General features: G+C 37.5%; 8 protein-coding genes across 8 annotated transcripts; 3 read left to right on the top strand and 5 right to left on the bottom strand.

Annotated features, from left to right (window-relative positions):
* Positions 1 to 4,055: 4,055 nt before the first annotated feature.
* LOC106363050 (ubiquitin carboxyl-terminal hydrolase 10) lies at positions 4,056 to 6,361 on the top strand. The gene is made up of 10 exons (XM_013802857.3): positions 4,056 to 4,237; positions 4,301 to 4,483; positions 4,547 to 4,643; positions 4,714 to 4,773; positions 4,854 to 4,952; positions 5,049 to 5,327; positions 5,402 to 5,464; positions 5,532 to 5,704; positions 5,781 to 6,045; positions 6,136 to 6,361. The coding sequence occupies exons 1-10, from the start codon at positions 4,107 to 4,109 to the stop codon at positions 6,271 to 6,273; spliced, it is 1,488 nt and encodes a 495-aa protein (XP_013658311.2). The 5' UTR covers positions 4,056 to 4,106; the 3' UTR covers positions 6,274 to 6,361.
* A 113-nt stretch (positions 6,362 to 6,474) lies between these two features.
* LOC106366955 lies at positions 6,475 to 7,846 on the bottom strand. The gene is made up of 4 exons (XM_013806635.3): positions 7,624 to 7,846; positions 7,314 to 7,474; positions 6,793 to 7,132; positions 6,475 to 6,699 (listed from the first exon to the last, which is right to left on the bottom strand). The coding sequence occupies exons 1-4, from the start codon at positions 7,813 to 7,815 to the stop codon at positions 6,619 to 6,621; spliced, it is 774 nt and encodes a 257-aa protein (XP_013662089.2). The 5' UTR covers positions 7,816 to 7,846; the 3' UTR covers positions 6,475 to 6,618.
* A 192-nt stretch (positions 7,847 to 8,038) lies between these two features.
* On the bottom strand, positions 8,039 to 11,661 carry LOC106366956 (mitochondrial substrate carrier family protein C). The gene is made up of 7 exons (XM_013806636.3): positions 10,363 to 11,661; positions 9,867 to 10,284; positions 9,641 to 9,785; positions 9,426 to 9,541; positions 9,249 to 9,327; positions 8,647 to 8,880; positions 8,039 to 8,564 (listed from the first exon to the last, which is right to left on the bottom strand). Exons 1-7 carry the CDS (start codon positions 11,351 to 11,353, stop codon positions 8,232 to 8,234), a joined length of 2,316 nt encoding a protein of 771 aa, XP_013662090.2. The 5' UTR covers positions 11,354 to 11,661; the 3' UTR covers positions 8,039 to 8,231.
* Positions 11,662 to 12,412: 751 nt separating this feature from the next.
* On the bottom strand, positions 12,413 to 13,869 carry LOC106366957. Its single transcript, XM_013806637.3, has 2 exons — positions 13,654 to 13,869; positions 12,413 to 13,319 (listed from the first exon to the last, which is right to left on the bottom strand). Exons 1-2 carry the CDS (start codon positions 13,730 to 13,732, stop codon positions 12,640 to 12,642), a joined length of 759 nt encoding a protein of 252 aa, XP_013662091.2. The 5' UTR covers positions 13,733 to 13,869; the 3' UTR covers positions 12,413 to 12,639.
* A 616-nt stretch (positions 13,870 to 14,485) lies between these two features.
* On the top strand, positions 14,486 to 16,924 carry LOC106366958 (serine carboxypeptidase-like 26). The gene is made up of 8 exons (XM_048778495.1): positions 14,486 to 14,936; positions 15,056 to 15,151; positions 15,233 to 15,399; positions 15,560 to 15,826; positions 16,008 to 16,135; positions 16,220 to 16,315; positions 16,410 to 16,515; positions 16,593 to 16,924. The coding sequence occupies exons 1-8, from the start codon at positions 14,588 to 14,590 to the stop codon at positions 16,725 to 16,727; spliced, it is 1,344 nt and encodes a 447-aa protein (XP_048634452.1). The 5' UTR covers positions 14,486 to 14,587; the 3' UTR covers positions 16,728 to 16,924.
* Positions 16,925 to 17,828: 904 nt separating this feature from the next.
* On the top strand, positions 17,829 to 20,452 carry LOC106364494 (serine carboxypeptidase-like 28). The gene is made up of 6 exons (XM_013804055.3): positions 17,829 to 18,415; positions 18,482 to 18,577; positions 18,685 to 18,777; positions 19,235 to 19,320; positions 19,424 to 19,893; positions 20,058 to 20,452. Exons 1-6 carry the CDS (start codon positions 18,016 to 18,018, stop codon positions 20,320 to 20,322), a joined length of 1,410 nt encoding a protein of 469 aa, XP_013659509.2. The 5' UTR covers positions 17,829 to 18,015; the 3' UTR covers positions 20,323 to 20,452.
* A 109-nt stretch (positions 20,453 to 20,561) lies between these two features.
* LOC106363051 lies at positions 20,562 to 21,136 on the bottom strand. The gene is made up of 2 exons (XM_013802859.3): positions 20,853 to 21,136; positions 20,562 to 20,727 (listed from the first exon to the last, which is right to left on the bottom strand). The coding sequence occupies exons 1-2, from the start codon at positions 21,065 to 21,067 to the stop codon at positions 20,712 to 20,714; spliced, it is 231 nt and encodes a 76-aa protein (XP_013658313.2). The 5' UTR covers positions 21,068 to 21,136; the 3' UTR covers positions 20,562 to 20,711.
* Positions 21,137 to 21,376: 240 nt separating this feature from the next.
* Positions 21,377 to 22,721, bottom strand: LOC106366959 (CASP-like protein 2B1). Its single transcript, XM_013806638.3, has 4 exons — positions 22,448 to 22,721; positions 22,167 to 22,359; positions 21,968 to 22,100; positions 21,377 to 21,858 (listed from the first exon to the last, which is right to left on the bottom strand). Exons 2-4 carry the CDS (start codon positions 22,328 to 22,330, stop codon positions 21,601 to 21,603), a joined length of 555 nt encoding a protein of 184 aa, XP_013662092.2. The 5' UTR covers positions 22,331 to 22,359; positions 22,448 to 22,721; the 3' UTR covers positions 21,377 to 21,600.
* Positions 22,722 to 25,046: the final 2,325 nt, after the last annotated feature.

Genomic DNA, 25,046 nt, shown 5'->3' with positions numbered 1-25,046 from the left:
TTCATGGAGTGGGGTTTAAGGGTTGAAGATTAAGATTTAGAACATAAAATTTATATGATGATATTTTAAATAATAGTTTTTACTCGTTAATAAAGATTTGTTGTAGTCATTTTTAGTTGTGCTCTTATTTTTGAGAAATTAGGATGTCTACCAACCATTTTTATGCTATTTTGCATACTGCCAAGAGACCACCTTTTCGACACTATTGACAATTTCGGAGGACACTGATACCCCTATAACTTCATATTCGAGGTGCATAGACAAAAGCTATCTAAAAGATATCACAAGATTTTTTACAGGAATTGTCAGTCCAAAATTACAACCCTTGCCATGTTTATGGATTCTATATTGCAATTTTTCTCTTTCTTCCATCGTATCTTCACTAATTCTTAAGATCTCTCAACATCTCTCTTCTCCCATCCTATTTCCTCTCAAAAACACTTCCAATCTAAGACAAACACAAGATTTTCTAACTTGAGACCAAATGGAAGATGATGAACACTGAGCTCCACAACTTCTCATTCCGCAGAGAATTTTTGCCGTTCGTGAAGAACGAATCAGAGTGAGGGTACCAAACTCTCTCTCCGCTCGTTGTTCTTACCTGTTTAGAACATAGAATAGTTCCGAGATCGAATCGTCTACCTAAAGAACAGAGCTGTAGATGGAGAATAACAACTCAGAAAGCCCACCTTGTCTGATCCTGGAGAGTTTCTTCTCTCTCGTTGATGAGCCTATCGGTGTTAGAGTGATGCCGTACAACAAACCTTTTGCATTCAGGCAGATCCTCAGCGCCACCGACGCCGACGAAGTAAAAACTCCAAATGATAAAGTGGAACCAAAAGATTAGAAAAAATATTTACAAGTGACTCGACAATTACAAAAATATCTCAGTCCAAAAACTATTTGAATCCATGCTAAACGTTTTCGTAACCTTCTACAAAACAGACATCATCCGCAACTAAAAATACAATATTTTGCTTAGTTGGATAAACAATGAGAACCATATGCACAAGCAGATTGTTAAAACTATTGTCCAACTAATATATTTTGTAATTGGCTTAACAAAATTGTTGTCCAACTAATATTATATTTTACATATCTAATATTTTTCATTGATAGCTAACATTACTTTTAGCTGAGCTTTGAAAGTTTTAACTGATAATAATACTTTTAAAATATACATTTTAGTTTTGTTGAAGATAATATATTCTTAAAAGGACATGTATTTTTTACCCGATTATGTATAAAAACGTAATTATTTACATGCACGATCAGATTGTCAAAACCATTGTCCGACTAATATAAATTGTAACTGGTTTAACAAAATTGTTGTCCAACTAATAATATTTTTACATATCTAACATTTCTCTTTGATAGCTAACATTATGTTTATCTGATCTTTGAAAGTTTTAACCGGATAATAAAATTTTAAAATAAATATATTAATTTTGTTGAAGATAATAATATATTTAAAAGGATATGTATTTTTAGCCGATTATGAATTTATACATAATTATTTACATTATCTACAGATGATATTTCTAATTTGGAAGTTAAATTTCATATAACTAACATGTAACCATCATGTAATATATTAAGTCGTGTACGTAATTTTATATTGATATGCAACTTTTATATTTCATAGAGTTAATCAGAATAACAAGTAAATATGTGTTAGCAATGTAAATATGAAATTAGCCGTCTATTTTTCCAATAACAAGTAAATAATGTGTTAGCAGTATATAAATATAAAACTAGCTGTCAACGTTTTCGTATTAGCCACTGTTTTTTTACATGATCTCTGTTTGTATTTCCTTGATCTACCTCTTCTCTTTTTCACCCGGTCATTTCCATGTTCATGTTCAAGCAGTCGGCTGAGTTTTGTTGGTACTGATGCGGTGGTGGCGACTATGAGCTTGTGGGCTTGTAAAAAGCGGTTACGTCGGTTGTTTGGGATTGTGGTGATGAGTGGTTGGGGTATGATCAAGTGATTATGTAAAGAAAGGAAACAGAGAAAGAAGTACAAAAACTTATGAGCTCATGAGTTTGTTTGGAACTCATATCTCCCCTGATTTTGTTTAGATTCATTGGCAAAGTAAAAAAGAAACAGAAGAAAGAAAGTGGAGATAGAAGCCAACGATAGTGAGAACGAAAGAAATATAAATTTTTCTTAAGTTTATAAATCGAATGGTTGAATTTGCTCTGACAAAATCTTCACAGAATCTTTAACAGATCTTCATGCTAGCTACAAACCTACAACTTTAAATCAGAAGAAACCTTCGCAAGGGCTTTGGAGGTAATTTTGTATGTTTTGACACCACAATAACATCTAATTTTTCACTGTTTTTAGCATTTTCTTTTTTTTTTTTTCACAGGTGAAATTCATTCCATAGAAGAAACACGGTTTGATACATCAACTGGCGGATGAAATAACAATCCCCAGACACAAGAGCCCACATGAAGGCGGCAACTAGAACCCACACCGGGGTAGCTTTGCAACAAAACAACAGACCAAAGCTAAGACTGAAACTAGACAGATTACCAATTGCCCAAGAACAAAGTAAACAAGTAGACTTAGCAAAATTTAAAACATAGTAGAGGCCAATGATCGGGAGTTGTCGTTGCTGCCCCTAGCACGCCACACGAAAAACTCCACCTCCTGCACCCAAGACACCACGACTTATCGTTGCTGCTCACGCCCGCCACACGATAACGTCCAAGACACCAAGACCCTATGACTTCATAACCTGACAGGACGAACCCTTATAAGATTCAGATTCACACAACCCTCAGAGACGGCTGCGACATTCTCAACGCCCACTTAATCCAAGATAGAAGTCCAACAAACTCTTCACGACTACGAAGCCTTGCCAAATGAAACGAACCACTCCAAACACCCTCATGGAAGAAGAAACAAAACGGCAAGCGACCACTGCAACCACCACCATACGAAGTAAAATCTGCTAAATCAACTCTCACCATGGGGACTCTTGACATCAACAAACTAAAACTTGAGCGACTACAACATCTAGAGAACATGATGCTCCAACAAACGATGATGAAGTTTGATGGTTTCCAATTGCTCCAACTATTAGTCTCCTATTGATAAGAATTCAGCTCGTGTACTAACAGACAATCGCCAATGGCGCATTCCGATCAAACTACATCCCTCCGACAATCACCATCCCAACTCTAAGCTAAGAACCGAACAACACAATTTGGACTAAAAAAGGCAGGTCTTGACATCGAAAGCTAAGCAAGGAACACCAGATCGCATCGACCGCCCATTACAAATCTCCTCCAACAGTCTCACCGCCACAGAGGGAGGTAGATCCGTGGTGAAGGAGCTGTCTTACCTCGCCACGCGCCGCCGTCACAAAGCTACCGTCGGAGATCTGCAGAAAGGAAAAACAGATCTGACAAAAGCTTAAACCCTAAAAGCCGACTCCCATCTCCATCGTCCCGCTGTGAGTCTCGCCGTCACTCCATAGAAGGCCAGACTCCGTCACCGTCAAGCGCAATAGAGCTCGGGTTGAAGCCTCGACAGTTACAGAGTGACTTGCATATCGACCAAAGAGAACTGGAGGAGAGGAGAGCAAAGATTAAACGAGATCAAAGAAGGAAGGGAAACGCCTCCGGCTCCGTCGAGACGGTGGCCGGAGCTAGCTCTTCTTCGTCAGAGTTTTCTTCTGTGTTATCGCTTAATCAAAACGAAATGTTCTGCCTCAAAGATTGTTGTTTTTAGCATTTTCTTAGTATCACTATCTTTTATTGGTTTTCAGCAAATTATCCTCTTATTTTTTATGATAAAGATTTTTATTGTTTATTTAAAGGGACCGTATCTTTTACTTTGGACTAGAGTTGGGTTGGGCCTAGCTATCTGTAAACGAAGAAACTGTCCTTTACGGGCCTATCTGATGGATTATGTTTGACTTTAAGGGAATTTAATGGCAAAGAAAAGACATAAAACGAAATTAGAGGAAAACTTTAAAAAAAAAAAAAAAGTTTTCGCTCTATTTTCTTCTTATTTGCTTTCCCTCGCGTAAATAAATACAAATGAAAATTCAAGACTCCTTCTTTCTTCTCTCACAACTCATCTTTCGAGGATGACGATCCCTAATGCCCCAGCTCCCACGGCTGAAAACGCTTCTCGTCTCCCCGCGGAAGAGGCACGCATCCTCTCGGAGCTGGCTACCAACCCGAACGAAACAGACTCCTACTTCGCCGTCTCCAAAAGGTCTTCTTTACTTCCAAATCTTGATTCCGCTTCTTGGCGTGACTCTAACGTTTGCGTGTGCAGGTGGTACAAAAGCTGGCAGAAGTATGTTGATGAGCCTCTGGGAGGAGGAGGAGCAGCAGCAGCTCCGAGGCCTGGACCGATCGATAACAGTGACATCATCGAAACTGATGGTAGATCGCTGGCGGTTAAAGAGAAAAATTACCTTCTTGTTAATCAACAAATTTGGAAAACTCTTGTTGAATGGTGAGAGTCGCCGCTATCTTTCTTCTGCTCATTGCTCCTGTTTTGATTCAAATGTTCTTTCAGGTATAACGGAGGTCCTCCAGTACCAAGAACGTTTATCATCCTCTTATTGTCCCATGCAAGAGATGATGACGTCACTTTTATACGGTTGCCAAAACAGGTATATTTGGGTTTTTTTGTCACTATAAAAAAAAAGACTCCACTTCCTTACTTGTTGTTGGTGTTTTTAGGCCTCTATAAGGGAGCTTTATCAGAAAGTATGTGCTAGGACTGGTGTCTCTCAAGAAAAGGTGTGTGATGTTGTGTTCTTTGATTAGAGATTGTGTTTTTTTTTGCTTCACATTGATGATTATGTGTTGTATATAAGCAGGCTCGCATCAGGGATTACTACAATATGAGTAAAGGCCAACTCTTGGATCCTTTATCTAACAAGAGCCTTGAAGAGTCTGGTCTTCTCATGAACCGCAATGTAAGTTATCTAGAAACAAAGAGTCACTCATGCCAAATTTGATTTCCTGACGAATTAATCACACTATATTCTCTATTAAAATGACTTTGCTGGCAGATTCTTCTTGAAGTTGAGGAGCGAGGCCTAGCAGGACTGGTTAATTTGGGAAACACATGCTACATGAACAGCGCTATTCAGTGTTTGGCGCACACGTCTCCCATACATGAATACTTCTTGCGAGATCACACTCATCAGGGCGAGCTTGCTAGGGCGTTTGGTGAGCTGTTGAAGGAGTTATGGTCTTCAGGGACTAATGCTGTTGCGCCGCGCGTTTTCAAGACGAAAGTGGATAAAGCTGCTCCAGAGTTTATTGGTCACTATCAACACGATTCTCATGTTAGTTTCTTTCCCTCTATCAAATGTGCTTAATTGAGCTTATGCTTTTGTTTATGATAATGTTTTGCTTTCAGGAACTGCTTCTTGCGTTATTAACTGGCCTGCATCAAGAGTCTGACATAGTTAACGTCTTCCAAGTAAGTAGTATCCTCTTACCGTTTCTCCCATTGGATGTTCATCTGACCGTTTGAGATATCTTGTCAGGGGCAATGCAAGTCAAGTCTGGTCTGTCCAGTTTGTGGGGAAACAGCAAACACCTATGAACCCTTCACGTCCTTGTCTTTACCATTGCCTTCAACACCTACTTGGTCAATCTCTCTTCTTTCTTGTTTGGATGAATATTTAGCACAAGAGCCTCTAGGACCGGATAACATGTGGTAACTAATTGCACTCACTCACTCACTCACTCGTCCCCTTTGAAGGCCTTTTAAGTTTTTGACCATTCTTTCACAGGCTTTGTCCGCAATGCAAAGAGCAGAGGCAAGCTAACAAGAAGCTTGACCTGTGGAAGCTGCCGGAGATTCTCGTGTTCCAGTTAAAACGGTTCAAGACTAGCAAATACTTCGTGAAGAAGATAGATACCTTTGTGGATTTCCCAGTTGACGAGCTAGACTTGAGCAAGTACGTGGAGAAAGGCGAGTCATGCTTGTATGAGCTGTATGCAGTGAGCAACCATGACGGTGGGATTGGTCTTGGCCACTACACTGCCTACGCTAAGGTCGCTGACTTCTATCTAATTTGTTTTTGTGCTTCCTGATGATCAGTCCTTTTTATCTCTAACACCTATAATATTATATGTTTCTTGCAGATGATTGATGATGACAACGAGTGGTATTGCTACGACGACAGTCTTGTTTCACCCGTACACGAATCCGAGATCGTAAGCTCAGCGGCCTATCTTCTGTTCTACCGAAAAAGAGTTGGAAGTGATATGGATTTGTCATAATCATGAGGTTGCTGCATTTGATTTAGAGATGCATTAGTCTAAAAATAACTCACTCTCTATTGTTGTACGTAATTCAACCTGGTGGTTCGGTTGAAGAGTTCTTGTTGCTTCAGACTTTGTGTTGTTATGGCACATCTCTGTAGAATCTGTGGGGGTTTAGGTTCGGAAAATATTGTTTTTAGTTTGGGGATTTTTTTCGGATAGTGAGTCAATAGATGAACAGATTTATAGTTTGTACAAAGACAGACTTGGCACATTGAATACAAGAAAAATGTTTCTCATTTTATTTGCTTATAAAGACATGAAAACAGAACCACACTGATCATCTTATAGAATTTTTTGACTTTAGGATGCTGATGTGCTATCCTCAAACCGGAAGATGACCCCATTCTTCTTCTTGAAACTATGTGTCGTGTGATCCACCTCCTGTGACACAACACACCAACCAATATCAAGACACCAAAATCACTTAAATTCACATCTTTTTAAAACACTAAAAAAAAAAAAACCTTCACTCACATTTGTGTTGCTGAGCTCAAGGTTGTAGAAGTCCATGGAGCTGTCACTGAACAACGGTCCAGCATGCCACGTACCACGGTTCAGTTTAACAAACTTCGGTCCTGAAAACCTGAAGACGCGCACTTCCTCAACCGTAGGAGGCGCGTACAAGTGACCATCGGACCCTGACTCTACATTATCTCCAACTCTTTCTCCACCAACATCTTCAATAAGAGATGGCTTCGCTACGCCAAGATACCAAACGTGACCTCCTATTGATCCCAGACACTGTGTCACGTTCGCGTGGTGCGTGATCGTTGAGAAGCCAAAGGATCGACCTTCGAGCCGCATGATATAAAAACTAAAGAGAGTACAATAAACTCTTTATTATAAAAACAAAAAAGACACAAACTGAAACTGAAACTAGACAGCTAACTAGCTAAGTCTTGTCTTTATTTGGAACTAATCATTAATCAACACAACCATTTGATACAAATATAACCAAACACAGATTGATACGATAGAGATAGGAGAGAGAGTACCGTGGGGTTCCTCTGGAGAGATCTAACTGAGCATCGTTAGGACCAAAGAGATCACCATCTGAGGAAGCTTCGATGACTTGACCATACTCTGCGAAGCTTTCAGATGTAGCTTCGGTCGGGACCAGGTTCATCTGCACAGGAGATTCCGCCATTGTTGCCTCCTAGTTCTCTCACCACAAGAAGACAACAGAGAAGGGATTATTATTATAAGATACGAGTTTTTTTGTTCACTCGATTGAGGACTTTCTTGTCTAATTTAAATACTATGGGGTTAAAATGAAAAAATAATAATAATTATAACTTAGCTTACCTGATCGCTTTGTTGGATGAGGAGGAGCTGGTGAATTACATAGTTATTTCTTGCTATCATGTTGATTGCAATTTGTTCTTCAATCTCCATTGCTTCATTCTCATATTCTAACCACTCATCAAATTCATCAGATGACTCGGAAGAAGAGGAGGAGTTTACAAAAGGAAAATGACCTCTATTATTAGAATTCATCTTTAACTTAAGTTACGGTGGTGGTGTGACGCTTGCTATATAGTCCATGTCTATTTATAAGCTTATATATTAATATTTAAGAAAATAATAAATCTTGAAAAATTCAATTTGTGACATGCATTGGACCTCATCCCTCTCACCAATCTTGAATTTTTTTAATAAAATAATAGAATCTAAAAATAAAAAATTTGTGTCATGCATTGGACCAAAACAAAGTTTAAAAAATTTCAAACGGAAGTTTTTTGTAATTAATAAGATGAAAATTGTCTTCCATACACAACAAAACAATCAACTTTTTTTGGGGGTCAAAATTTGCAAAAGTAGTAGCATTTAACAAAGAGTAGTGTCTCCTCCAAAGCTCAAGCTGCCCCCAAAAAAAACTTTGTAGCAGCAAAGCAAAGTGAAAAAGCAAGCCATTAGCAAAGCTTCTTCTGACCAAGCTGATCTTCCTCGTTCTTCTGCATAGCTTTCTTGGCTAGTTCATAGCCAGCAAAGTTCATGGCACCAAGAGGAGCCACCCAGAAGAACCTTGGGACTGCTCCTTTGAACAAACCAAGCGGTCCCTCGTGACGCAGAACCGAGAAAAAAACCATTGACATTGAGATGGGTCTCCCTGGTGTTGCAGTCATCATCCTCGTCTTCATCACATCGAACGGCGTTGTTACAACTGCTGCTACACCTCCTGACACCGCCCCAACAGCTATTGTCTCCCATGCTTCCAGTTCTCTTCCCAGCGCTTGTGCCACCATCTACAAAACCACAAGTCAATCTTATCATCTCGGTTTTTTTACAGTCTTAACTGACCCTTTTGATTATCTCGGTCATTGTTACCTTTTTGGACTCTGCATACAGTCCCATGCCGACAACGTATAGTGGAACTTCACGGCAAAGAGTTGCGCCTGTCCCACGGAAAAACCCTCCTGGACCGTCTTGCTTCCACGTCCCTACAATGGCTTCCCCTACGTTGTTAAACATGCCTGCCTGCAACCGTTGCTTCAGCACCTCGCATGGAATCCGCACAGCCGTGCCTAATAATGTGCTGCAGAATGATGCAATGGATTGAATCTGCATCAAATGCACAACATTACTCACTGAGTGCAAAGTAGAAAGATCAGAAAGCACAAATGCATATGATGCAACTTTATCAAACCAAGCAAAATTTAGATTTAAGAGACCTCGTAGCGCCATAAATTTTACACAAGTAGCACTCTATGAAGACGCATTAAAGAAGCTACGTATAGCAATGACATAGCCTTGATATTGAAATTTTGCAGGATGCATCTAGTATAAGGTTCACTTAGTAGATGAAATTTCACTACAGAGGACAAGAGCAGTGCTGAGTTTTGTAAGAAAACTGAGACTAACTTCTTCAGTAATGCAATATCTATATGAACCCATAATGACCCAAGCAATGAATACAGTGTGACCATCACCTGAATTTCTGGGAGATTGGGAGCAAAATTGATCAACACAAGTTTACTTGCTTCAAATATTCCTGTCCGCAGGCCATGACTACAACAAGTTGTCAACAACTAAAGAGATTAAGCCACACTGGAAATGAAAATTAACAAATAGAAGCCATATCATTGATTTGGAACAACTGAAAAGACCTTGAAAATTGTCCAAGAATTGCTGGAATAGAACCCTTATAAACTCCCCGGACACCAATCTCTGGAAGCTTTGCTATTACTTCAGGAAACGATAAGGTTGATGCTTGCACACGTGTCTGGTAACGAAAATGAACAACGAATCCATCAATGTAGAAGGCTAGAAGCAGATATCAAGCATATTAATCATCTGCAAGGGCGGAAACAAGAGGACTCACCTTGATTGTGTCAATGGGATGCAACAGGGAAGTGGAGAGAGCAGAGGCAAGTCCTCCCGCTAATGCAGATTTCAGAACATCTCCAGCAGGTAAGGCCACCGGAGGTGCAACAGCAACAACAGTCGCAGCTTCAAACCAGATGTTACTACACGATCAAAATCATCATTAGTAGGACCGCAAAAATTAAAACGTTTAAAGTGTTCTACAACAAAAGACTTATTCTCACCGAGGATCATCCTGTAACCGCTCATACGGCAGCAAAACCATGAAGTTACGGAAATGTCCATACGAGATAGACTCTTCAGTATCAACCTTCAAGAACCTCATCATGGCTATAGCGTTCTCTTCGTTAGCAGGAAGTCCAGCGTTATCTAGCGATGCCAGTATCTCACTCTTCTGAAGGGTCCCGGACTTGGTCAAGCAGAGAGAAGTGTAGGCGCGGAGGATGGTTGGCTCCTTCTGTTCCATCAATGACAAAAACTGCTTCCAACCAAATGATTTGGAGAAAAGATGACTCCTCGCTCGTCTCATAAACTCCTTGGCGTATCTTCTAGGTAGTTTTCTTCTTCTCATTGCGATTTCTAGATCTTCCAAAGTTACTTTACCATCACCATCTCTATCTAGTTCTTCAAAGAACCTCCTGCCTGAAAGCCACATAGAGTTATACAATAATAGTAGCACAGGACGTAAACAACTAATGATCTAAAACGGACGATGCATACCTTCAGACTCGGTGTATCTGAAAAAATCCTGAACAGATATTAGCTTCTTCTTGTCCGGATGGTCTCCTGACGGTCGTCCTAACTGGGGTAAAAGCTCAATAAGCTCAGTCAATGAAATAGTGGACAGTGTGGATTTCAAACGCTCTACGTTTGACAAAGGTATACTCAGTAGTCCACTAGCCAAGCTCTGTGGAGAATCAACAACACTTTCCTCCTTACTAACGTTACTCTCATCACCATCTTCACTCATAGGAGATGTCAGGCCAACTATACCAGACGCCACATCTCCAACTCTTGCAAACATCAAGTTCCCAAGGAATCCATTCACATCGAGCTTCCTAGCATCCCATATGTTAAAGATAAGTGCACTAGCTTCCGTCTGTGAACTCTCCTGGATGAACTGGTCTAGCTTCTGGAGATTATGAGCCAACATTTCAACAACAAACCCAATAGCACATTCAATCGAGAAAGCGTTCCCTTCCTTTTCTAAAGATTTAGCTGACTGGTTCTTCCTCATCTCTTTCCGGTTAGCAAACGAAGCCTTTGGTTTAAGCTTAAGACTGCTCTCATCATGAATCCTTTTCTTGCCTATCTTAAAAGGAACGGGTAAAGCATGGACAAAGCCACTAACCAACAAAGACCAAGTCAGTGCAAACTTAAAGCAATTCGTACAAGAATCATCATCTTCTTTCTCTAAAGACTTGTCTTTCTTCTTCACTAGTTTCTCATTACCAAAGAGTGACTTCACGGGGAACTTAAAGGACAAACCTTTCTTCCTCTCTTCACTTACCAAACACTGAACACTCTCAACATTAGCACACACTCGCTTCTTCCTGTTTCTTCCCAAACGAAAGTCCTTCTCTTTGCTCACCCAGCAACTCTCGATGTCCCTCGCCGCCTTTTTGACGCCTAGCTCGATGGGGAGGAGAGCGTCTTTAACGACTTGGATTGAATTGAATAAGGACTCGATAGGGTCGTTCGCTGACACCATTGCACCATTCAATGGGATAACCAAACAGAGTGAAAAATCGAATCTTGAAGACAAGCTCGTTAACCCTATAAAGCAAAACGGACGAATCGAAGCTCTCTAAGAAGATAGAAACCCTAAAACCGATTCTTCAGATGCGGTTCAGATATTGATCTGAGCATTAAGCGGGAAGCGAAAATGGAGTAAAAATGGGAGCTTTTAAGAGAGGGTGAAGCTGAGAGAGAGCAGATATGGTGGGGAGTGAGAAGAAGAAGAAGAAGAGGCAACCATGAAACGATGATGACCCTCTTTCTTCTTTTCTTTTACGGAAAAAGAAATTAAAATTAAAAAGGAAATTAGAAGAAGATGATAAAGACGTGGATATTTATTAGAGAAAGATATTTATAATCTATTTTTTTAATGTAGTGGATAAAATCATGACCGAGTATTAACCCAGTTAAAGACATTTTTTAGCAATTCAAAATTAATGAGAATAAAAATTAAATATGATTAAAGAGTTGAAAGGATTTTTCCTCCATGACAGAAAAGTTTATTAGACTGTAGATAAATAATAAGTTACAGAAAAGGATAAAAAATTTAGTTTTGTGGAGGAAGGAAGGAGGGGAATGAATGGATAGACGCTAACGTAAGAAGGCGGTGGAGCCTCATGACACGTGGACTTTGTGTCCCAATTGTGGATCGTTTACTGAAAAGACAAAAACGCGCCATCTGCTTAGCGTTTTGTTATATGTTGTTTTCTTTCGGTAACAAGTCGAAATAAAAGAGTTCAGCCTTTTTAGAGTTACCAAGAGACCACAAAACTCTGTATGGTTTTCAGTGAAAGCTTTTCACTTTAACAGTGACTTGCTGTAACAAGAAAGAGATTCTTTCCAGGCTTGGATTCAGTATCTACCAGCAAGTGCAGTCGCAGCTCCAGCAAGAAAATGGTGTCGCCTGATGGTACCAACACATAAAACCAACTTATCCATTTGTATATGATAGAAGAGAACACAACAACATGACGTAAGCAAAGAAGGAACACACATATGCATTAATGAAACAAGCTTGAACTAAGAAAGTAGATAGCAGACTCTTAACAGGGATAACTAATAACTCAAAACCAAACACAGACTCTCTTCAAGGTCTTACAATAAGGCCTCACTTCCTTACAAATGGAAAGAGAAGTGCCAAAAAGTGTTAGCATTCATAAACTCGTTTATTATTTGCATTCTCCGGTACTCCCAAGGATCCAAAAGAGTTACAAACCCAAGACAGAGAATGACAAAAGAAGAGAAAAATGGAATCTGGAATCACAGGTTCTTGAAAGCAGAGTCATGAGCATCCTTAGGAGGAGTGAGCCTAGCCAACAACGCCTTGTTTGTGCACCTCTCCGCATCCACAAAGTAGTACTCCCCTTCCGCCTTAAAGCTCACAAACGGCCTCTGCGTGTCCGGGTAACGTATATCCGAAAACTTCAGCGTCTTCGGCGCAAACGTCGCAAGCCAAGTCATCATCTCCACCTCAAAAGTATCCGAACCAGGCTGCCACCTCAGCTTGTGAACGTACGGGCTGACAAACCAGTGGAGAGCAGCGGTCGTGGAAGCGCTTAGGAAGATCACGGTGGAGGCAACCGCGCCTTTCATGATCACGTTGAGTCCTGGCGAAGTCATGAAGGTGATGACAGGGCCAAGGGAGACGGAGAGGCAGCAGGTGGAGAGTGAGAGGAGTTTGACTTTCTTTATGGTTGATGAGATTGGGCCGTAGTAAACAACACTTCCATCGTTGTTGTCTTGTTTCTTGTCTTGTGGTCCGATGCTGATCTTGTGCTCATCATCATTACCATCTTGGGCGGCTCTAGATGATGCCCAGCATCTCTGGTATAGAGATTGTGCCTCTGGGAATCTGACCTTAGAGATCACTGATGATGATGGTGGTGATGGTGATGGTGATGGTGATGGTGACCATGTCCCTGCTACTGACCGGCCATATCCTGACAAAGACATAATGAATCTGTGATTAGGACAACTACCAAAAACATGAAACTCAACTGAATAATTAGACTCAATGTCAGTAAACTATAGAAGATCTAGACAAGATCTGATCTTATAAACAGTTTTGACATATAAAAAAGACAGAACCACAGCAATATATTATATCAAAAGCATTGAACCCACACTATGTTTTGCCTTAACAACTGATAAGACTAAAAAAATTCTAATGCCATTTTCTCATTTAAATGAAGCTATTGTGGATAATCTGAAACAGAACCCATAGAAGCCATATTCTACTCTATGAATAGTATGATGGAGGAGAGGAAGTTGAACCTGAAGTGAAGGAGGAGGAGGAGGAAGAGAGACGGCGAGACTGAGAGCGGATTAAATGAATCAGAGCTGATCTTCCCATCGCTGTTTCTCTTGCTCGATTGCGCACGACTCTCTCAGGTCAGGTCTCCTCCCAAATGAATCTTGTAGGGTTTTAGATTTGTTGTCGTTTTGATAAGTAATACTTTGTGCTGATTCGGAATAATTTCGGGTGGTCTAGTGGCAAGCTTTACTCAGATTTAGAAGTTTGGGTACTGGGTTCGACTCTTTGTTTTACATTTTTTTTTTCTGTCACATGGTATTGGCAATAGTAACATATGTAATTTCTCCCGAATCAAATGATCATAAATATTCAGCACAATTTATATAAAATTATGCGAAATATCTAAATAAATCGAAAACCGTTTGAATATCTAAATATACAAAACATAGTTTTATATTTAAAAATATTTATATTAAATTTAAAACAATTGAATATTTACAATATAGTTTATAAACTTTATAAATATAGCCGAAACTATTTTAATTATTTTAAATTATTTATATAATTTTATTTTAAATATCTGAAACAATTAGAATTATCTGATATTTTACTTAAATTATAATTGAAATCGATCAACTGTGGTTTTTGAATGAATCTTTATCCGAATTCTTGATACATAAAGGAACCAATCTAAAACGAATTAAATATCCAAATGTCCAGGTCTAATTAGCAACAAATAAATTTGATGAAGATAGGAATCGGCTGATAATACAGAACAAAGTCATCGTGAGGAGTTACATCAAAAAAGTCAATGCAGTAACAAATACACAAAATAACCGCTCATCTCTATTATTCATCATCACTCACTTATTGAATATCTCCCGACCACCACCACCAACTACAATGATTTTGTAACGAAAAAAAACATTGAGATCTTCACCCTATCATTTCACCATGTCTCCACGACTCCTTGTCGTCTTCCTCCTCGCTCTTCTCCCTTTCTCCTCTTCTTGCAGAGACGCGCAAGAAAAGGACAGAATCTCGCGTCTTCCCGGCGAGCCCAACGATGTCTCCTTCTCACACTACTCTGGCTACGTCACGGTCAACGAGTCAGCTGGTAGAGCGCTCTTCTACTGGCTCACCGAGTCAAGTCAACACCCCGAGTCAAAACCACTCGTCCTCTGGCTCAACGGTGGCCCTGGCTGCTCCTCCTTAGCTTATGGCGCTGCTGAAGAGATCGGTCCTTTTAGGATCAACCCTGATGGCAAAACTCTTTACCACAATCCTTACGCTTGGAACAAATGTAGTAACCTCTCTCTGTCTCCATTTATATTGAGTTCCTTTTAATATTATGTAAATGAGTTCTGTCTTTCTTTATTTGAGTTCATACTCTTAAGATTCCTCTCTTTCTTTATTCCTCAGTGGCGAACTTGCTGTTTCTTGAATCACCAGCTGGTGTTGGTTTCTCGTATTCGAATACTACCTCTGACTTGTACACTGCTGGAGATCAGAGAACAGGTATATAAAGCCTCTTGACTCTTTGACGCATTCATCATCACTCTATCTTACAACATTTTGTGTAAATGTTGCTGCATGCAGCTGAAGATGCGTATGTGTTTCTTGTGAAATGGTTTGAAAGGTTTCCACAGTACAAACACAGAGAGTTTTACATTGCTGGAGAAAGCTACGCTGGTCACTATGTTCCTCAGTTGTCACAGATTGTTCACCGGAAAAACAATCCAGCTATCAACTTCAAAGGCTTCATTGTAAGAAACCTCTTTTGTTTGTATGTGTGTGTGGTTTAATAAAAAAATGAGTAAAGGTTTTTATAAAAAAAGAATTTCTTACAAATTTAGAGGCATATGTTTTACTTGGCTTTGCTCAGGACCAACCATGAGTTTAAGTGTGGATTTATTTATGTTTTAGGTGGGGAATGCTGTGATTGATGACTACCATGATTTTGTGGGATTGTTTGAGTACTGGTGGACTCATGGGTTGATATCTGATCTCACTTACCACAACTTAAGGATCACTTGTGAGTTTGTATCGTCAGAGCACCCTTCCCCTGAATGCAGCAAGGCCATTGAAGCTGCGGACAAGGAGCAAGGAGATATTGATCCTTATAGCATTTACACTGTCACTTGTAAGAAGGAAGCTGCAGCTCTTAGGTCACGTTTCTTGAGGGTTCGTCATGTGAGTTTCCATCATGTCCACTTTCTATGTAGCCTGATTATAGTATTCCTCTTGCTAGATACAAAATGTTACATCTGAATATAGGTACATAGCTTAGTCCAAGAATGTATAATGGACTCTAGAAAAATCCAGATTATCTTTCTGCTACTTTGTTTGTTTTACTATTAAACTGTTGAATCAGCCATGGATGTGGAGAGCATATGACCCTTGCACAGAGAGATACTCTGGCATGTATTTCAACTCTCCAGAGGTTCAAAAGGCTATGCATGCTAATACAACCGGACTTGCTTATCCATGGAAAACTTGCAGGTAACAAAACACATTAATGGATTATCAAAAATTTATTAAAAAAATTTAGTGAGTCAGTGACATATAGTACTTGTGGTGTTTTAGTGACATTGTTGGAGAAAAATGGGCGGATTCTCCTCTCTCTATGCTTCCTATCTACAAGGAGCTCATCGGTGCAGGCCTCAGAATATGGGTTTTCAGGTATATCTAATTCTCATTTCTATCAACTGTCTTTGTATCCATCTATGTTTGGTACTATGATGATGATATCTTGTTGCATTAATCTTAAATGCAGTGGAGATACTGACTCAGTGGTTCCTGTGACTGGAACTCGATACTCCATTAGAGCCCTCAAGTTACAACCAGTCTCCAAATGGTACCCTTGGTACGACAATGGACAGGTAGAAGAAGCTACAAAACCAAAACAGAGCTTTAGTTCTTTGTGGAGTTAGTTAACTTATAAATGTGTAAACAACAGGTTGGTGGGTGGAGCCAAGTTTACAAAGGACTGACTCTAGTGACAATCCATGGAGCAGGGCATGAAGTGCCTCTTCACCGACCACGTCGAGGCTTCCTTCTTTTTCAGTCGTTTCTCAACAACAAGCCAATGTAAATTTTAAGACACTGTGGGTGATAGGACCAGTGTTTCAGTTCATTGGTACTGCTACCACATAACCTTTTCAGGTTCTGTAAACTTGTCTTATGCAGATGCTTTGAATTTACATGTGTTCTTGTTCATTGTTTATTTGTAAAAGCTTTGAGTAAACATTAGTTTAATTTGATCTGATAATAATGAATGTTGTCTGTTGATGTGTGGGATGCTTAGCTGCTACCATTAAATTAAGGCTTTCCGTTTCTTTTCTTGGTATACAAGAAAACGAGTAAGACACGGTTTTTACTTCTTTTTAATTAATTCTATTTAACACATAGTCGGCTCTTTAATTTTAGGGAATGCATTTAATTAGGCACATGATCATCTTTGGGATTGCTAACCTTATGAGTTATGAACATCTCTTTATGCTTTTTTAATAAGTATAAACATTGATGTGAAAGAAAAAATAAAATAAGAAGTCAATACCTCATTTGCTGATTTTTCTTTGGACTGTAACTTACTGAAAAATATATGATTAAATTTTATGAACAATGAATATGCAAACACAAATTAGAGACTGGTTCAGTTAACTGTTAATTGAACCGTTTTTAGTAGCTTTATCAAGAGTTTCGATAATAGAATTGCAACAACAGCAAAAATAATGTAGGAGACTGAAACAAAAGGGTTTGGACAAAAGGGAACACAAATTAATTGTTATGGTCCAACAAGATCAGCATTAGGTGAAACTAAAAGTGAAAAATATGAACAGACAAGCCATTAAATGTCAAACAAAATCAGCTTACCAATTAAACCAACTCATTAAACTAAAAGTTATTTGTGATAAATGAATTTTAAATGATTGTCGTTAATTTATAAGGTCATGCAAATCCCACTTTATATTATAAGATACACGTCTACACCTCTCCATGTGAAATACATGACTAAATTACGGTGTAAGCAAGCAATATGTACTAGCTTTTAATTAGTCAAAGCTATTATATATAGCTAAAATAATTCGCCTTCATCATCAAATCATGAAACCTGAATTTACTGTTATGACAATGACTAGGTAACGATTAAAGTTAATAAAATAAACATAATATAACTATCAAGATGAAATAGGCGGCATACAGTTTCAGAATAAATAACTATTTAATACACCACATGATCCCTAAAAATGGCATAAGTTGACAACGACCCTCGGTTTTCTAAGCTATAAATTCACCAAGGTGGAGAAATGAGAGATTCTCAAGAAACTATCAAACCAAGAAACTAAAATACACACACAAGAAAAAACTCTCTTTCTTTGATGATGATGATCACAAGAAGCAGAAAGTTGGTAACACTATATCAAAGTATATTTTTATTAATCATGATCATTGCATTACTAGACGTAGTCATGAGTAGTAGTGAAGATGCTAAGGAGCAAAAGATGAGGGACATGATCCTCTCTTTGCCAGGCCAACCTCCTAACCTCAATTTCTCTCAATTCTCTGGCTACGTTACTGTTAATTCAGCGGCCGGACGCGCTCTATTTTACTGGCTAACCGAAGCCCCTAAGCCCAGTGACACTAAGCCCCTAGTCCTATGGCTCAATGGTGGTCCTGGATGCTCATCCATTGCGTACGGTGCATCCGAGGAGGTCGGTCCATTTCGGGTTAATCCAGATGGAAAGACTCTTCGTCTAAATCCCTATGCTTGGAACCTAGGTATTCTTTAGTTAATCAAATTTATTAGTAGTTATATTTATATAAATCAGTAAATAATGTATGCAGACGCAAACCTGTTGTTTTTGGATTCACCGGCGGGAGTTGGTTTCTCTTACACAAACACTTCTTCAGACGAACTAACCGTGGGAGACAAGAGGACAGGTCTTATATACAATAAGCTTGTAAATTTTCATACTATAATAAATTGTTTTTAATTAATTACATTATTAACTAATATATATGATATGGATTATGAAATGTGGGGACAGGGGAAGATGCATATAGATTCTTGGTGAGATGGATGGAGAGGTTTCCTGAGTATAAAGAAAGACCTTTTTACATCGCCGGCGAGAGCTATGCCGGTACTTCCATATATTCCTTCATTTAATTACTAGCTACTTTTTAATTCCTAATTATTTATTTATTTTATTTGTTAATACATTATTTGCTATAAGGCTTATTATTTGTCATGTGAGATTTCTACATTTGCGATCCTACAATATTAAGCAGTTGAACCAAATGATGGTGATATTTAGTACCGTAGCACGACGTTCATGCACAAAAACAAGGCATTATATTAGAGAAATAATGGGGTTTATAAAATATAGCCAAATAAGGAGAATCACAACAACCCAATTGACTTTTCTTTTGTGGCCAACTTAAGTCTTTGATGATACCATATGAATACGAATATTGTAATGTTGTGACGTTGCAGCTAGAACTACCATATACTACCCGTATGAATGATATGCTTAGTGGTCAATAATGACAATTTGATCTTATTGCATTGGATTTTGTTGTGTGTTGGTGGTCAACTAGGACATTATATTCCGCAGCTAGCTCAATTGATCGTCAACCGTAACAAGGGTACAAAAACTCCCATTATCAATCTAAAAGGGATCCTGGTAAGTATTTAATATATATATATATATACTCATTTTGAAATTAACCACAAACACTATTGAAAACTAAAAATGAAAGAATATATAAAAATGAAAAAAATGAAAGATGGGGAATCCTCTGGTGGATGATTACAATGACAACAAAGGGATGCGTGAGTACTGGTGGAACCATGGGCTCATATCGGACGAAACCTACTTTGAACTGACCAAATGGTGCCTCAACGACACCATCCTCTTTCCCAAACCAAACTGCGACAATGCCCTGAACCAAGCCTTCTCTGAGTTTGGTGACATTGATCCTTACAACATCGATCGCCCTGCATGCACCAAAGGTTCATCATCAAATGAGTGGAGGCAAGCATGGCGATACAGAGGGAACGATGAGTGCGTTACGGGATACACACGCAAGTATATGAACGATCCAAATGTGCACAAAGCCTTACATGCCCGCCTTAACCGCACTTCTTGGACCTCTTGTAGTCGTGTGATAAGAAAGAACTGGAAAGACTCACCCAAGTCCATGCTTCCCATCCTAAAAGAACTTCTTCAAGCTCATCTTCGCATTTGGATATTCAGGTAGAATAATTAATTACGTATATATAGTAAAACAAATATCATAGTTGATAAACAACTATGGACTCATCCATATTTTTTTACTATTTATTTTAAATTAATATTATTTTTGATGTGGGATCTCTAACATTTTTTTAATATAATTTTGTGGAATTATATGTATATAGTGGGGACTCGGACGGAGTGCTGCCACTAAGTGGGACGAGGCATTCGATAAATGCGATGAAATTGAAGACTAGCAAAAGGTGGTATCCATGGTACCATTCACATGGCCTAGTGGGAGGGTGGAGCCAGGTTTACGAGGGTGGCTTGCTAACGTACGCAACGGTTAGAGCTGCGGGTCATGAGGTGCCATTGTCACAGCCTCGTCTAGCCTTTTTCCTCTTCTCACATTTCCTGGCCAACCACTCACTTCCCTCCTCCTCTTCTTGATTACTTCTTCCTCCTCTCACTTATCTCTTTCTTCACCTTTTTCAAGTTTTTTTTTTCCTTCCACTTTAGTGAATTGTTTTTTCTTTGTTTCTATTCATATAATAGTGCACCTAGAGAGATATATATATCTTTGAACAAAAAAAAAGAGAGATATATATCTGGGCCTCATGGCTGTTCTTGGACCTTCTGTTTGGTGTTCCCACGTTAGCCCATCTTTCATGCATATATATGATGGTATATGTGAATGATTCTGTTTGTGGCAGTTATTTGAACTTAGAAGACAAACATGGAATAACGAAATGTTCATTTTAACTAAAGTAGTACATAGAGATCAAATTTTTATTCATGAAGTGTTTCCAGTCCCAAGTCCCAACTCATGTACATATCGTTTAGAGTCCCCATTCCCTACAAAAGAAACAAACATGCTAGAAGGTAACAACAACAAAACTTCAATGTGTTACAGAATCTTGAATCATGTAAATTAGAAAGGTAGGAAAGAGAGAAGAGCAAAAAGGGTTTATAAAACATACTTAGCTTTATCACCAAACCAATTGTAGACGGATTTGGCAGTGGAGGAGACGGTGTCGACGGCAGGACCAGCATGTTCATTGAAGAACTTGGTAACATCGTTCGTGGCTGCGTCTATCCTCTGTCCAACCGTTGGTGCTTCCTCAGCAGAAACCAACACCGAGTTCATAGACATAAGCAACATCAATGACAACACCAAAGCCACCTTCTTCCCCATCTGATCCCCAAACCGTATTAAGTCTCTTCTTTTCTTTTAAAAAACAAGAGACTTATTTCTTAACTAAAAACACGAGGAATAATTTTTTAAAAAGTTGCATGCCCTTGAGTCTATAACTAATAACTCTATATATAATTTGCCTTGTTTTTAGCCACGTCTATATATAACTTACTCCATTAATTAGGTTCTGGCGACGTTTTTGTTTTTGATAAATAAAGTTAAAAACTTTAAAAGTTGGATGATGATCTATCATCATTATATGATCCAATAGGTGGTTGAAATTCTGTTTGATTGGTTAAAAACCTATAATAGACTAAACCATTTCATTCATTTTTTTTGTTGAACAACTTAACACACTTACAGACTCGCTACCAAACTACAGTTTTGATGATTATTTGTGCATGAGACCATGACAATAGTAATAGACGGTATACACATTGAGAGAAAGTGAGAACACACCACAAATAATTTAACACAATTTCCACAAACAAGATTAGTCCAAGACCTATGAGCCTTCGCCTTCTCCTTTGCCTTCACCACCGTGATGGTGAGCTTTGCCAGGCTTTGTTACCGCCATACAAACGAAAGAGACCCAAAGCTGAAATGCAAGAGACCATAACCATTCCAATACTAGCAAGCAAGGCGACCCCAATCCCTTCACCAACTTGGTTACAGAACCTCCCATACATTGTGCATATCTTCATCCACTGTAGCTCTGGCTGACCCAGCTTCGCAAAGGCTGCAGACTGCGCCGCTGCTGCAAGCCCCGCCACAGTCAAGTACGCTATCGCCTGCTTACACATACATAAACAAAGGTCATTGACAATACCACTTACACAAGCTACAACTTGTCTTTTTTTCCTCTTCTACAAAGACCAAAAAGCAAGAAACAGAGTAAACCTGATCTCCAGAGAAAATAGCCCAAGCCAGAGGCTTACTAAACAAAACGCTTCCTTTCATCATACCCACCACGCAACGAACCGCATGCACCAACGAATAAGCCGCGGCCATACCGTTGACGACCACCAAGAACCTGAAAGTGTAAATTGTCGGTAAAGATTTGGAACCTATCGAGTGATGGGTTTTGTCGTGAGCTTACACAAGCGCCTTCATGTCGGTGTACTTCGCCTTCTTCTGGATGGTGAAGATCTCTCTGACTTGAGTATCTGTGACAATGAGAATCGCAGCGACGAGAGCGAGTACACACACTAAACACCTCAGAATCAGCTCCGTGAGTCTCACTTTCCGTTCGTTGATCTTCATTTTGGTTCCGGCGACGTTGGCTCCGCTTCCTAGAGAACTTTATCTTTTTATCTGTAATCTTGATGATTTATAAAAGAAAGACAAAACTTCAGTGGGAAACCAAAGATACAGACATACATTGGTTTTGTCGTTGGCTCCTTGTCGCTTTTAAAGCAGCTAGTGGCTTAAGAAAATAAATAAACATTAATTGACAGAGACTATGATGTATAAAGGTCTAGAGTTGAAACAGTCTTATTTAGAGATTAGTGGTGCCCGTGACTCGAGTCTCTATCTCTGAAGGTAGACTAGTTTGTTAATCATTTGACTAGGGATGAGTAATATGAAGATGAAGCGAAGGTGCTGAGGTGCCGTGGACCACAAGTTAGTAAAACTAACCACGGAACCAAAACCATTTGCACATCCCTAGTCCCATACACGTGTTTTAATAAACTACAGTCTTAAATTACGATATTTTTTATTGTGCGATGGGCGTTGGAGGTTAACGGCATTTAAGGGCACACGATTATTAATGTAAGACTAGATTTTGACCCGTGCAACCGCACGGGTGTTTGTTTTCACTTTTCTATACATCAATTATTGTTTAGAACATAAGTGGTATATATTTTTAATGTTAATCATATACTTAAATATTTATATAACTATTTTAAATAAAATAATTTTATAATTTACATGTTATAATTAATTAATTGTTTAAACCTTATGTATTTGCCACTTCTTATTATATATTTATCTTATTGTATTTGCATTTAGTTATTAAGCAAATTAATATATTCATCAGAAAATATATTTAAAAAATATTTTGTATTTAATTTATGCTAACTTCTGATCCGTATTTCAAAACTGGATTTCTTTTTACCAATATTTTTATGCTTATTCATTTTAGATAATTTATTATTGTATATATAAAAGTGTAAGATATGTTAATTTTTAGACATGTATTATATAGTTTGTTAATTTTAAATCGTTCTATCATCATATTATATTTTAAATAAATAGTTTATATTTATGAAAATAAAGTTTATAAATTTATCAATTGAATATAATTTTATCATATTTATTTTAGTATAATAATTATATTTTAACATGATCATGACTATAAAAGTAGATAAAATATGATATAATTTATTTATTTTCATTTCTAAACGATAACTTAAAATACATTAAGTTATTGTAAATATTACACAGATTTATTAGAATTTTTAAAATATAATATATATTTATATTTAAAATAAAAATATATTATGATTAAAGTAGTTACAAAGATTTTATATTATTAACTTTAAAGAAATACATGTTAATTTTTATACTTGTATTATATAGTTTGATAATGTTAACCCATCTTACCAACATATTAGATTTTATTTTTAAACATAAATATTTTATAGTTACGAAAATAAAATATATAAATATATAAATTTAATATAATTTTATTATATTTAGCTCAATATAATAATTTTAATTTAATATGATTGATTATGATTATATAATAACTAAAATATTATAGATTTTTTTATTTTTCATTTTATATAACTGAATATATTAATGTATAATAATATTTTAAACTAATTTAGAAATTAGTGAAAATATTTAAATATAATTTCAAAAATGAAGATCTTGTAAATATCTTTTTAAACAGATTTGTTAAAATTTTAAAATAAATATATTTATATTTAAAATGAAAAGATATCAAAAGATACTATGATTAAAATATTTTAAAAATTATATTTATTATTAGTCTGAATTAAAATATAGTATGAATTTCTATGAATAGGTCCATTAGGTCCATTTTTTAAAAAATCACACATGAATCAAGGTTGTGACTTCTGTTTTAATATATAAGATGGAGACGTAGAGATGAAAGTGAGCTTTTTTTTTTTTTTTTTTGTGTGTGCAACGAACGAGCTTCTTCTTTTTCTCCTAGAAAAACGTCCAAGGGATGCAAAAGATTCATCATTCACTTCCAATGAAATTAATTTTGAAGATTCGTACAGATTCCACAAAATATTTTATGTAACACCATTTTTATATTTATAAAGATCTCGAATCCTATTATGTGAGAGATGGAGATATAAATCAATTTTGGACGTTAAGGTCTTCAAAATCATCTCCAATGCATACTTCCATTTTTTTTTTTTATCTCAGAACTTTAAAACTAAGTCGAGTTTTATTCCAATTCTGTTTTATTTTGTGAATAGTGGATTTATGAGTATAAAATAAATGTATTATTCAAAATTTTAAGTATTCTCTTTTTTAATCTATTATAAATAGGAAAATGTGGTAATGTTGAATTTTGAAAGAAAAAAATCTGAACCCTATTTTTAAGTTGAAAATTGAGTAGGATTGAAAATGTTCGAACTCATAAATGATCACTCAGTTGTATAGTATCATGTGTGTGATTGAGGAAATTAGTTTATTAAGAAAGTTGTACAAAACATCATAAAGGTTTAGGGAAGTGGGAGTGAAATGAGTAATGAGACAGTGTATCCGATTTGTGGGGTTGGTGAACTATGGTGTGGTATGGTGCTGGTGCATGCGGGTTGGTTAAAAGTTTAGTTGGTACTCTCTTTTTAGGACCGCACAACCTTACTAATGATGGCAAATACGATTTATAAAACAACAAATCATTGTCACTATTAATTTGAAGGTCATTAAATGTGTTAACCTTTTAGGTTTCTTCTTCTTTTATTTGACATGTATATAGCTGTGTCATTTTTTT

The sequence above is a fragment of the Brassica napus genome, chromosome A4, assembly GCF_020379485.1.
Source record: "Brassica napus cultivar Da-Ae chromosome A4, Da-Ae, whole genome shotgun sequence".
In the NCBI taxonomy this organism is placed as follows: domain Eukaryota; kingdom Viridiplantae; phylum Streptophyta; class Magnoliopsida; order Brassicales; family Brassicaceae; genus Brassica; species Brassica napus.
The sequence above is the reverse complement of the archived record's forward strand: the minus strand, read 5'-3'. Positions and strand labels throughout refer to the sequence as shown.

What these genes read in the sequence shown, in the direction of transcription:
- LOC106363050 (XM_013802857.3), top strand. Translation starts at nt 4,107, where the DNA reads ATGACGATCCCTAATGCCCCAGCTCCCACGGCTGAAAACGCTTCTCGT. An exon ending in TTATACGGTTGCCAAAACAG is followed by an intron (nt 4,644 to 4,713) that starts GTATATTTGGGT and finishes TGGTGTTTTTAG; the next exon opens with GCCTCTATAAGGGAGCTTTA. An exon ending in ACATAGTTAACGTCTTCCAA is followed by an intron (nt 5,465 to 5,531) that starts GTAAGTAGTATC and finishes ATATCTTGTCAG; the next exon opens with GGGCAATGCAAGTCAAGTCT.
- LOC106366955 (XM_013806635.3), bottom strand. Translation starts at nt 7,815, where the DNA reads ATGAATTCTAATAATAGAGGTCATTTTCCTTTTGTAAACTCCTCCTCT. An exon ending in CTCTCCAGAGGAACCCCACG is followed by an intron (nt 7,133 to 7,313) that starts GTACTCTCTCTC and finishes TACTCTCTTTAG; the next exon opens with TTTTTATATCATGCGGCTCG. An exon ending in TTGAGCTCAGCAACACAAAT is followed by an intron (nt 6,700 to 6,792) that starts GTGAGTGAAGGT and finishes GTTGTGTCACAG; the next exon opens with GAGGTGGATCACACGACACA.
- LOC106366956 (XM_013806636.3), bottom strand. Translation starts at nt 11,353, where the DNA reads ATGGTGTCAGCGAACGACCCTATCGAGTCCTTATTCAATTCAATCCAA. An exon ending in CCAATCTCCCAGAAATTCAG is followed by an intron (nt 8,881 to 9,248) that starts GTGATGGTCACA and finishes CATTTGATGCAG; the next exon opens with ATTCAATCCATTGCATCATT. An exon ending in TGTATGCAGAGTCCAAAAAG is followed by an intron (nt 8,565 to 8,646) that starts GTAACAATGACC and finishes GTGGTTTTGTAG; the next exon opens with ATGGTGGCACAAGCGCTGGG.
- LOC106366957 (XM_013806637.3), bottom strand. Translation starts at nt 13,732, where the DNA reads ATGGGAAGATCAGCTCTGATTCATTTAATCCGCTCTCAGTCTCGCCGT. An exon ending in CTCCTCCTCCTTCACTTCAG is followed by an intron (nt 13,320 to 13,653) that starts GTTCAACTTCCT and finishes TGTCTTTGTCAG; the next exon opens with GATATGGCCGGTCAGTAGCA.
- LOC106366958 (XM_048778495.1), top strand. Translation starts at nt 14,588, where the DNA reads ATGTCTCCACGACTCCTTGTCGTCTTCCTCCTCGCTCTTCTCCCTTTC. An exon ending in TGCTGGAGATCAGAGAACAG is followed by an intron (nt 15,152 to 15,232) that starts GTATATAAAGCC and finishes TGCTGCATGCAG; the next exon opens with CTGAAGATGCGTATGTGTTT. An exon ending in CTCAGAATATGGGTTTTCAG is followed by an intron (nt 16,316 to 16,409) that starts GTATATCTAATT and finishes TCTTAAATGCAG; the next exon opens with TGGAGATACTGACTCAGTGG.
- LOC106364494 (XM_013804055.3), top strand. Translation starts at nt 18,016, where the DNA reads ATGATGATGATCACAAGAAGCAGAAAGTTGGTAACACTATATCAAAGT. An exon ending in CGTGGGAGACAAGAGGACAG is followed by an intron (nt 18,578 to 18,684) that starts GTCTTATATACA and finishes ATGTGGGGACAG; the next exon opens with GGGAAGATGCATATAGATTC. An exon ending in TCAATCTAAAAGGGATCCTG is followed by an intron (nt 19,321 to 19,423) that starts GTAAGTATTTAA and finishes AAAAAATGAAAG; the next exon opens with ATGGGGAATCCTCTGGTGGA.
- LOC106363051 (XM_013802859.3), bottom strand. Translation starts at nt 21,067, where the DNA reads ATGGGGAAGAAGGTGGCTTTGGTGTTGTCATTGATGTTGCTTATGTCT.
- LOC106366959 (XM_013806638.3), bottom strand. Translation starts at nt 22,330, where the DNA reads ATGAAGATCAACGAACGGAAAGTGAGACTCACGGAGCTGATTCTGAGG. An exon ending in ACCGACATGAAGGCGCTTGT is followed by an intron (nt 22,101 to 22,166) that starts GTAAGCTCACGA and finishes TTACACTTTCAG; the next exon opens with GTTCTTGGTGGTCGTCAACG. An exon ending in CTATTTTCTCTGGAGATCAG is followed by an intron (nt 21,859 to 21,967) that starts GTTTACTCTGTT and finishes ATGTGTAAGCAG; the next exon opens with GCGATAGCGTACTTGACTGT.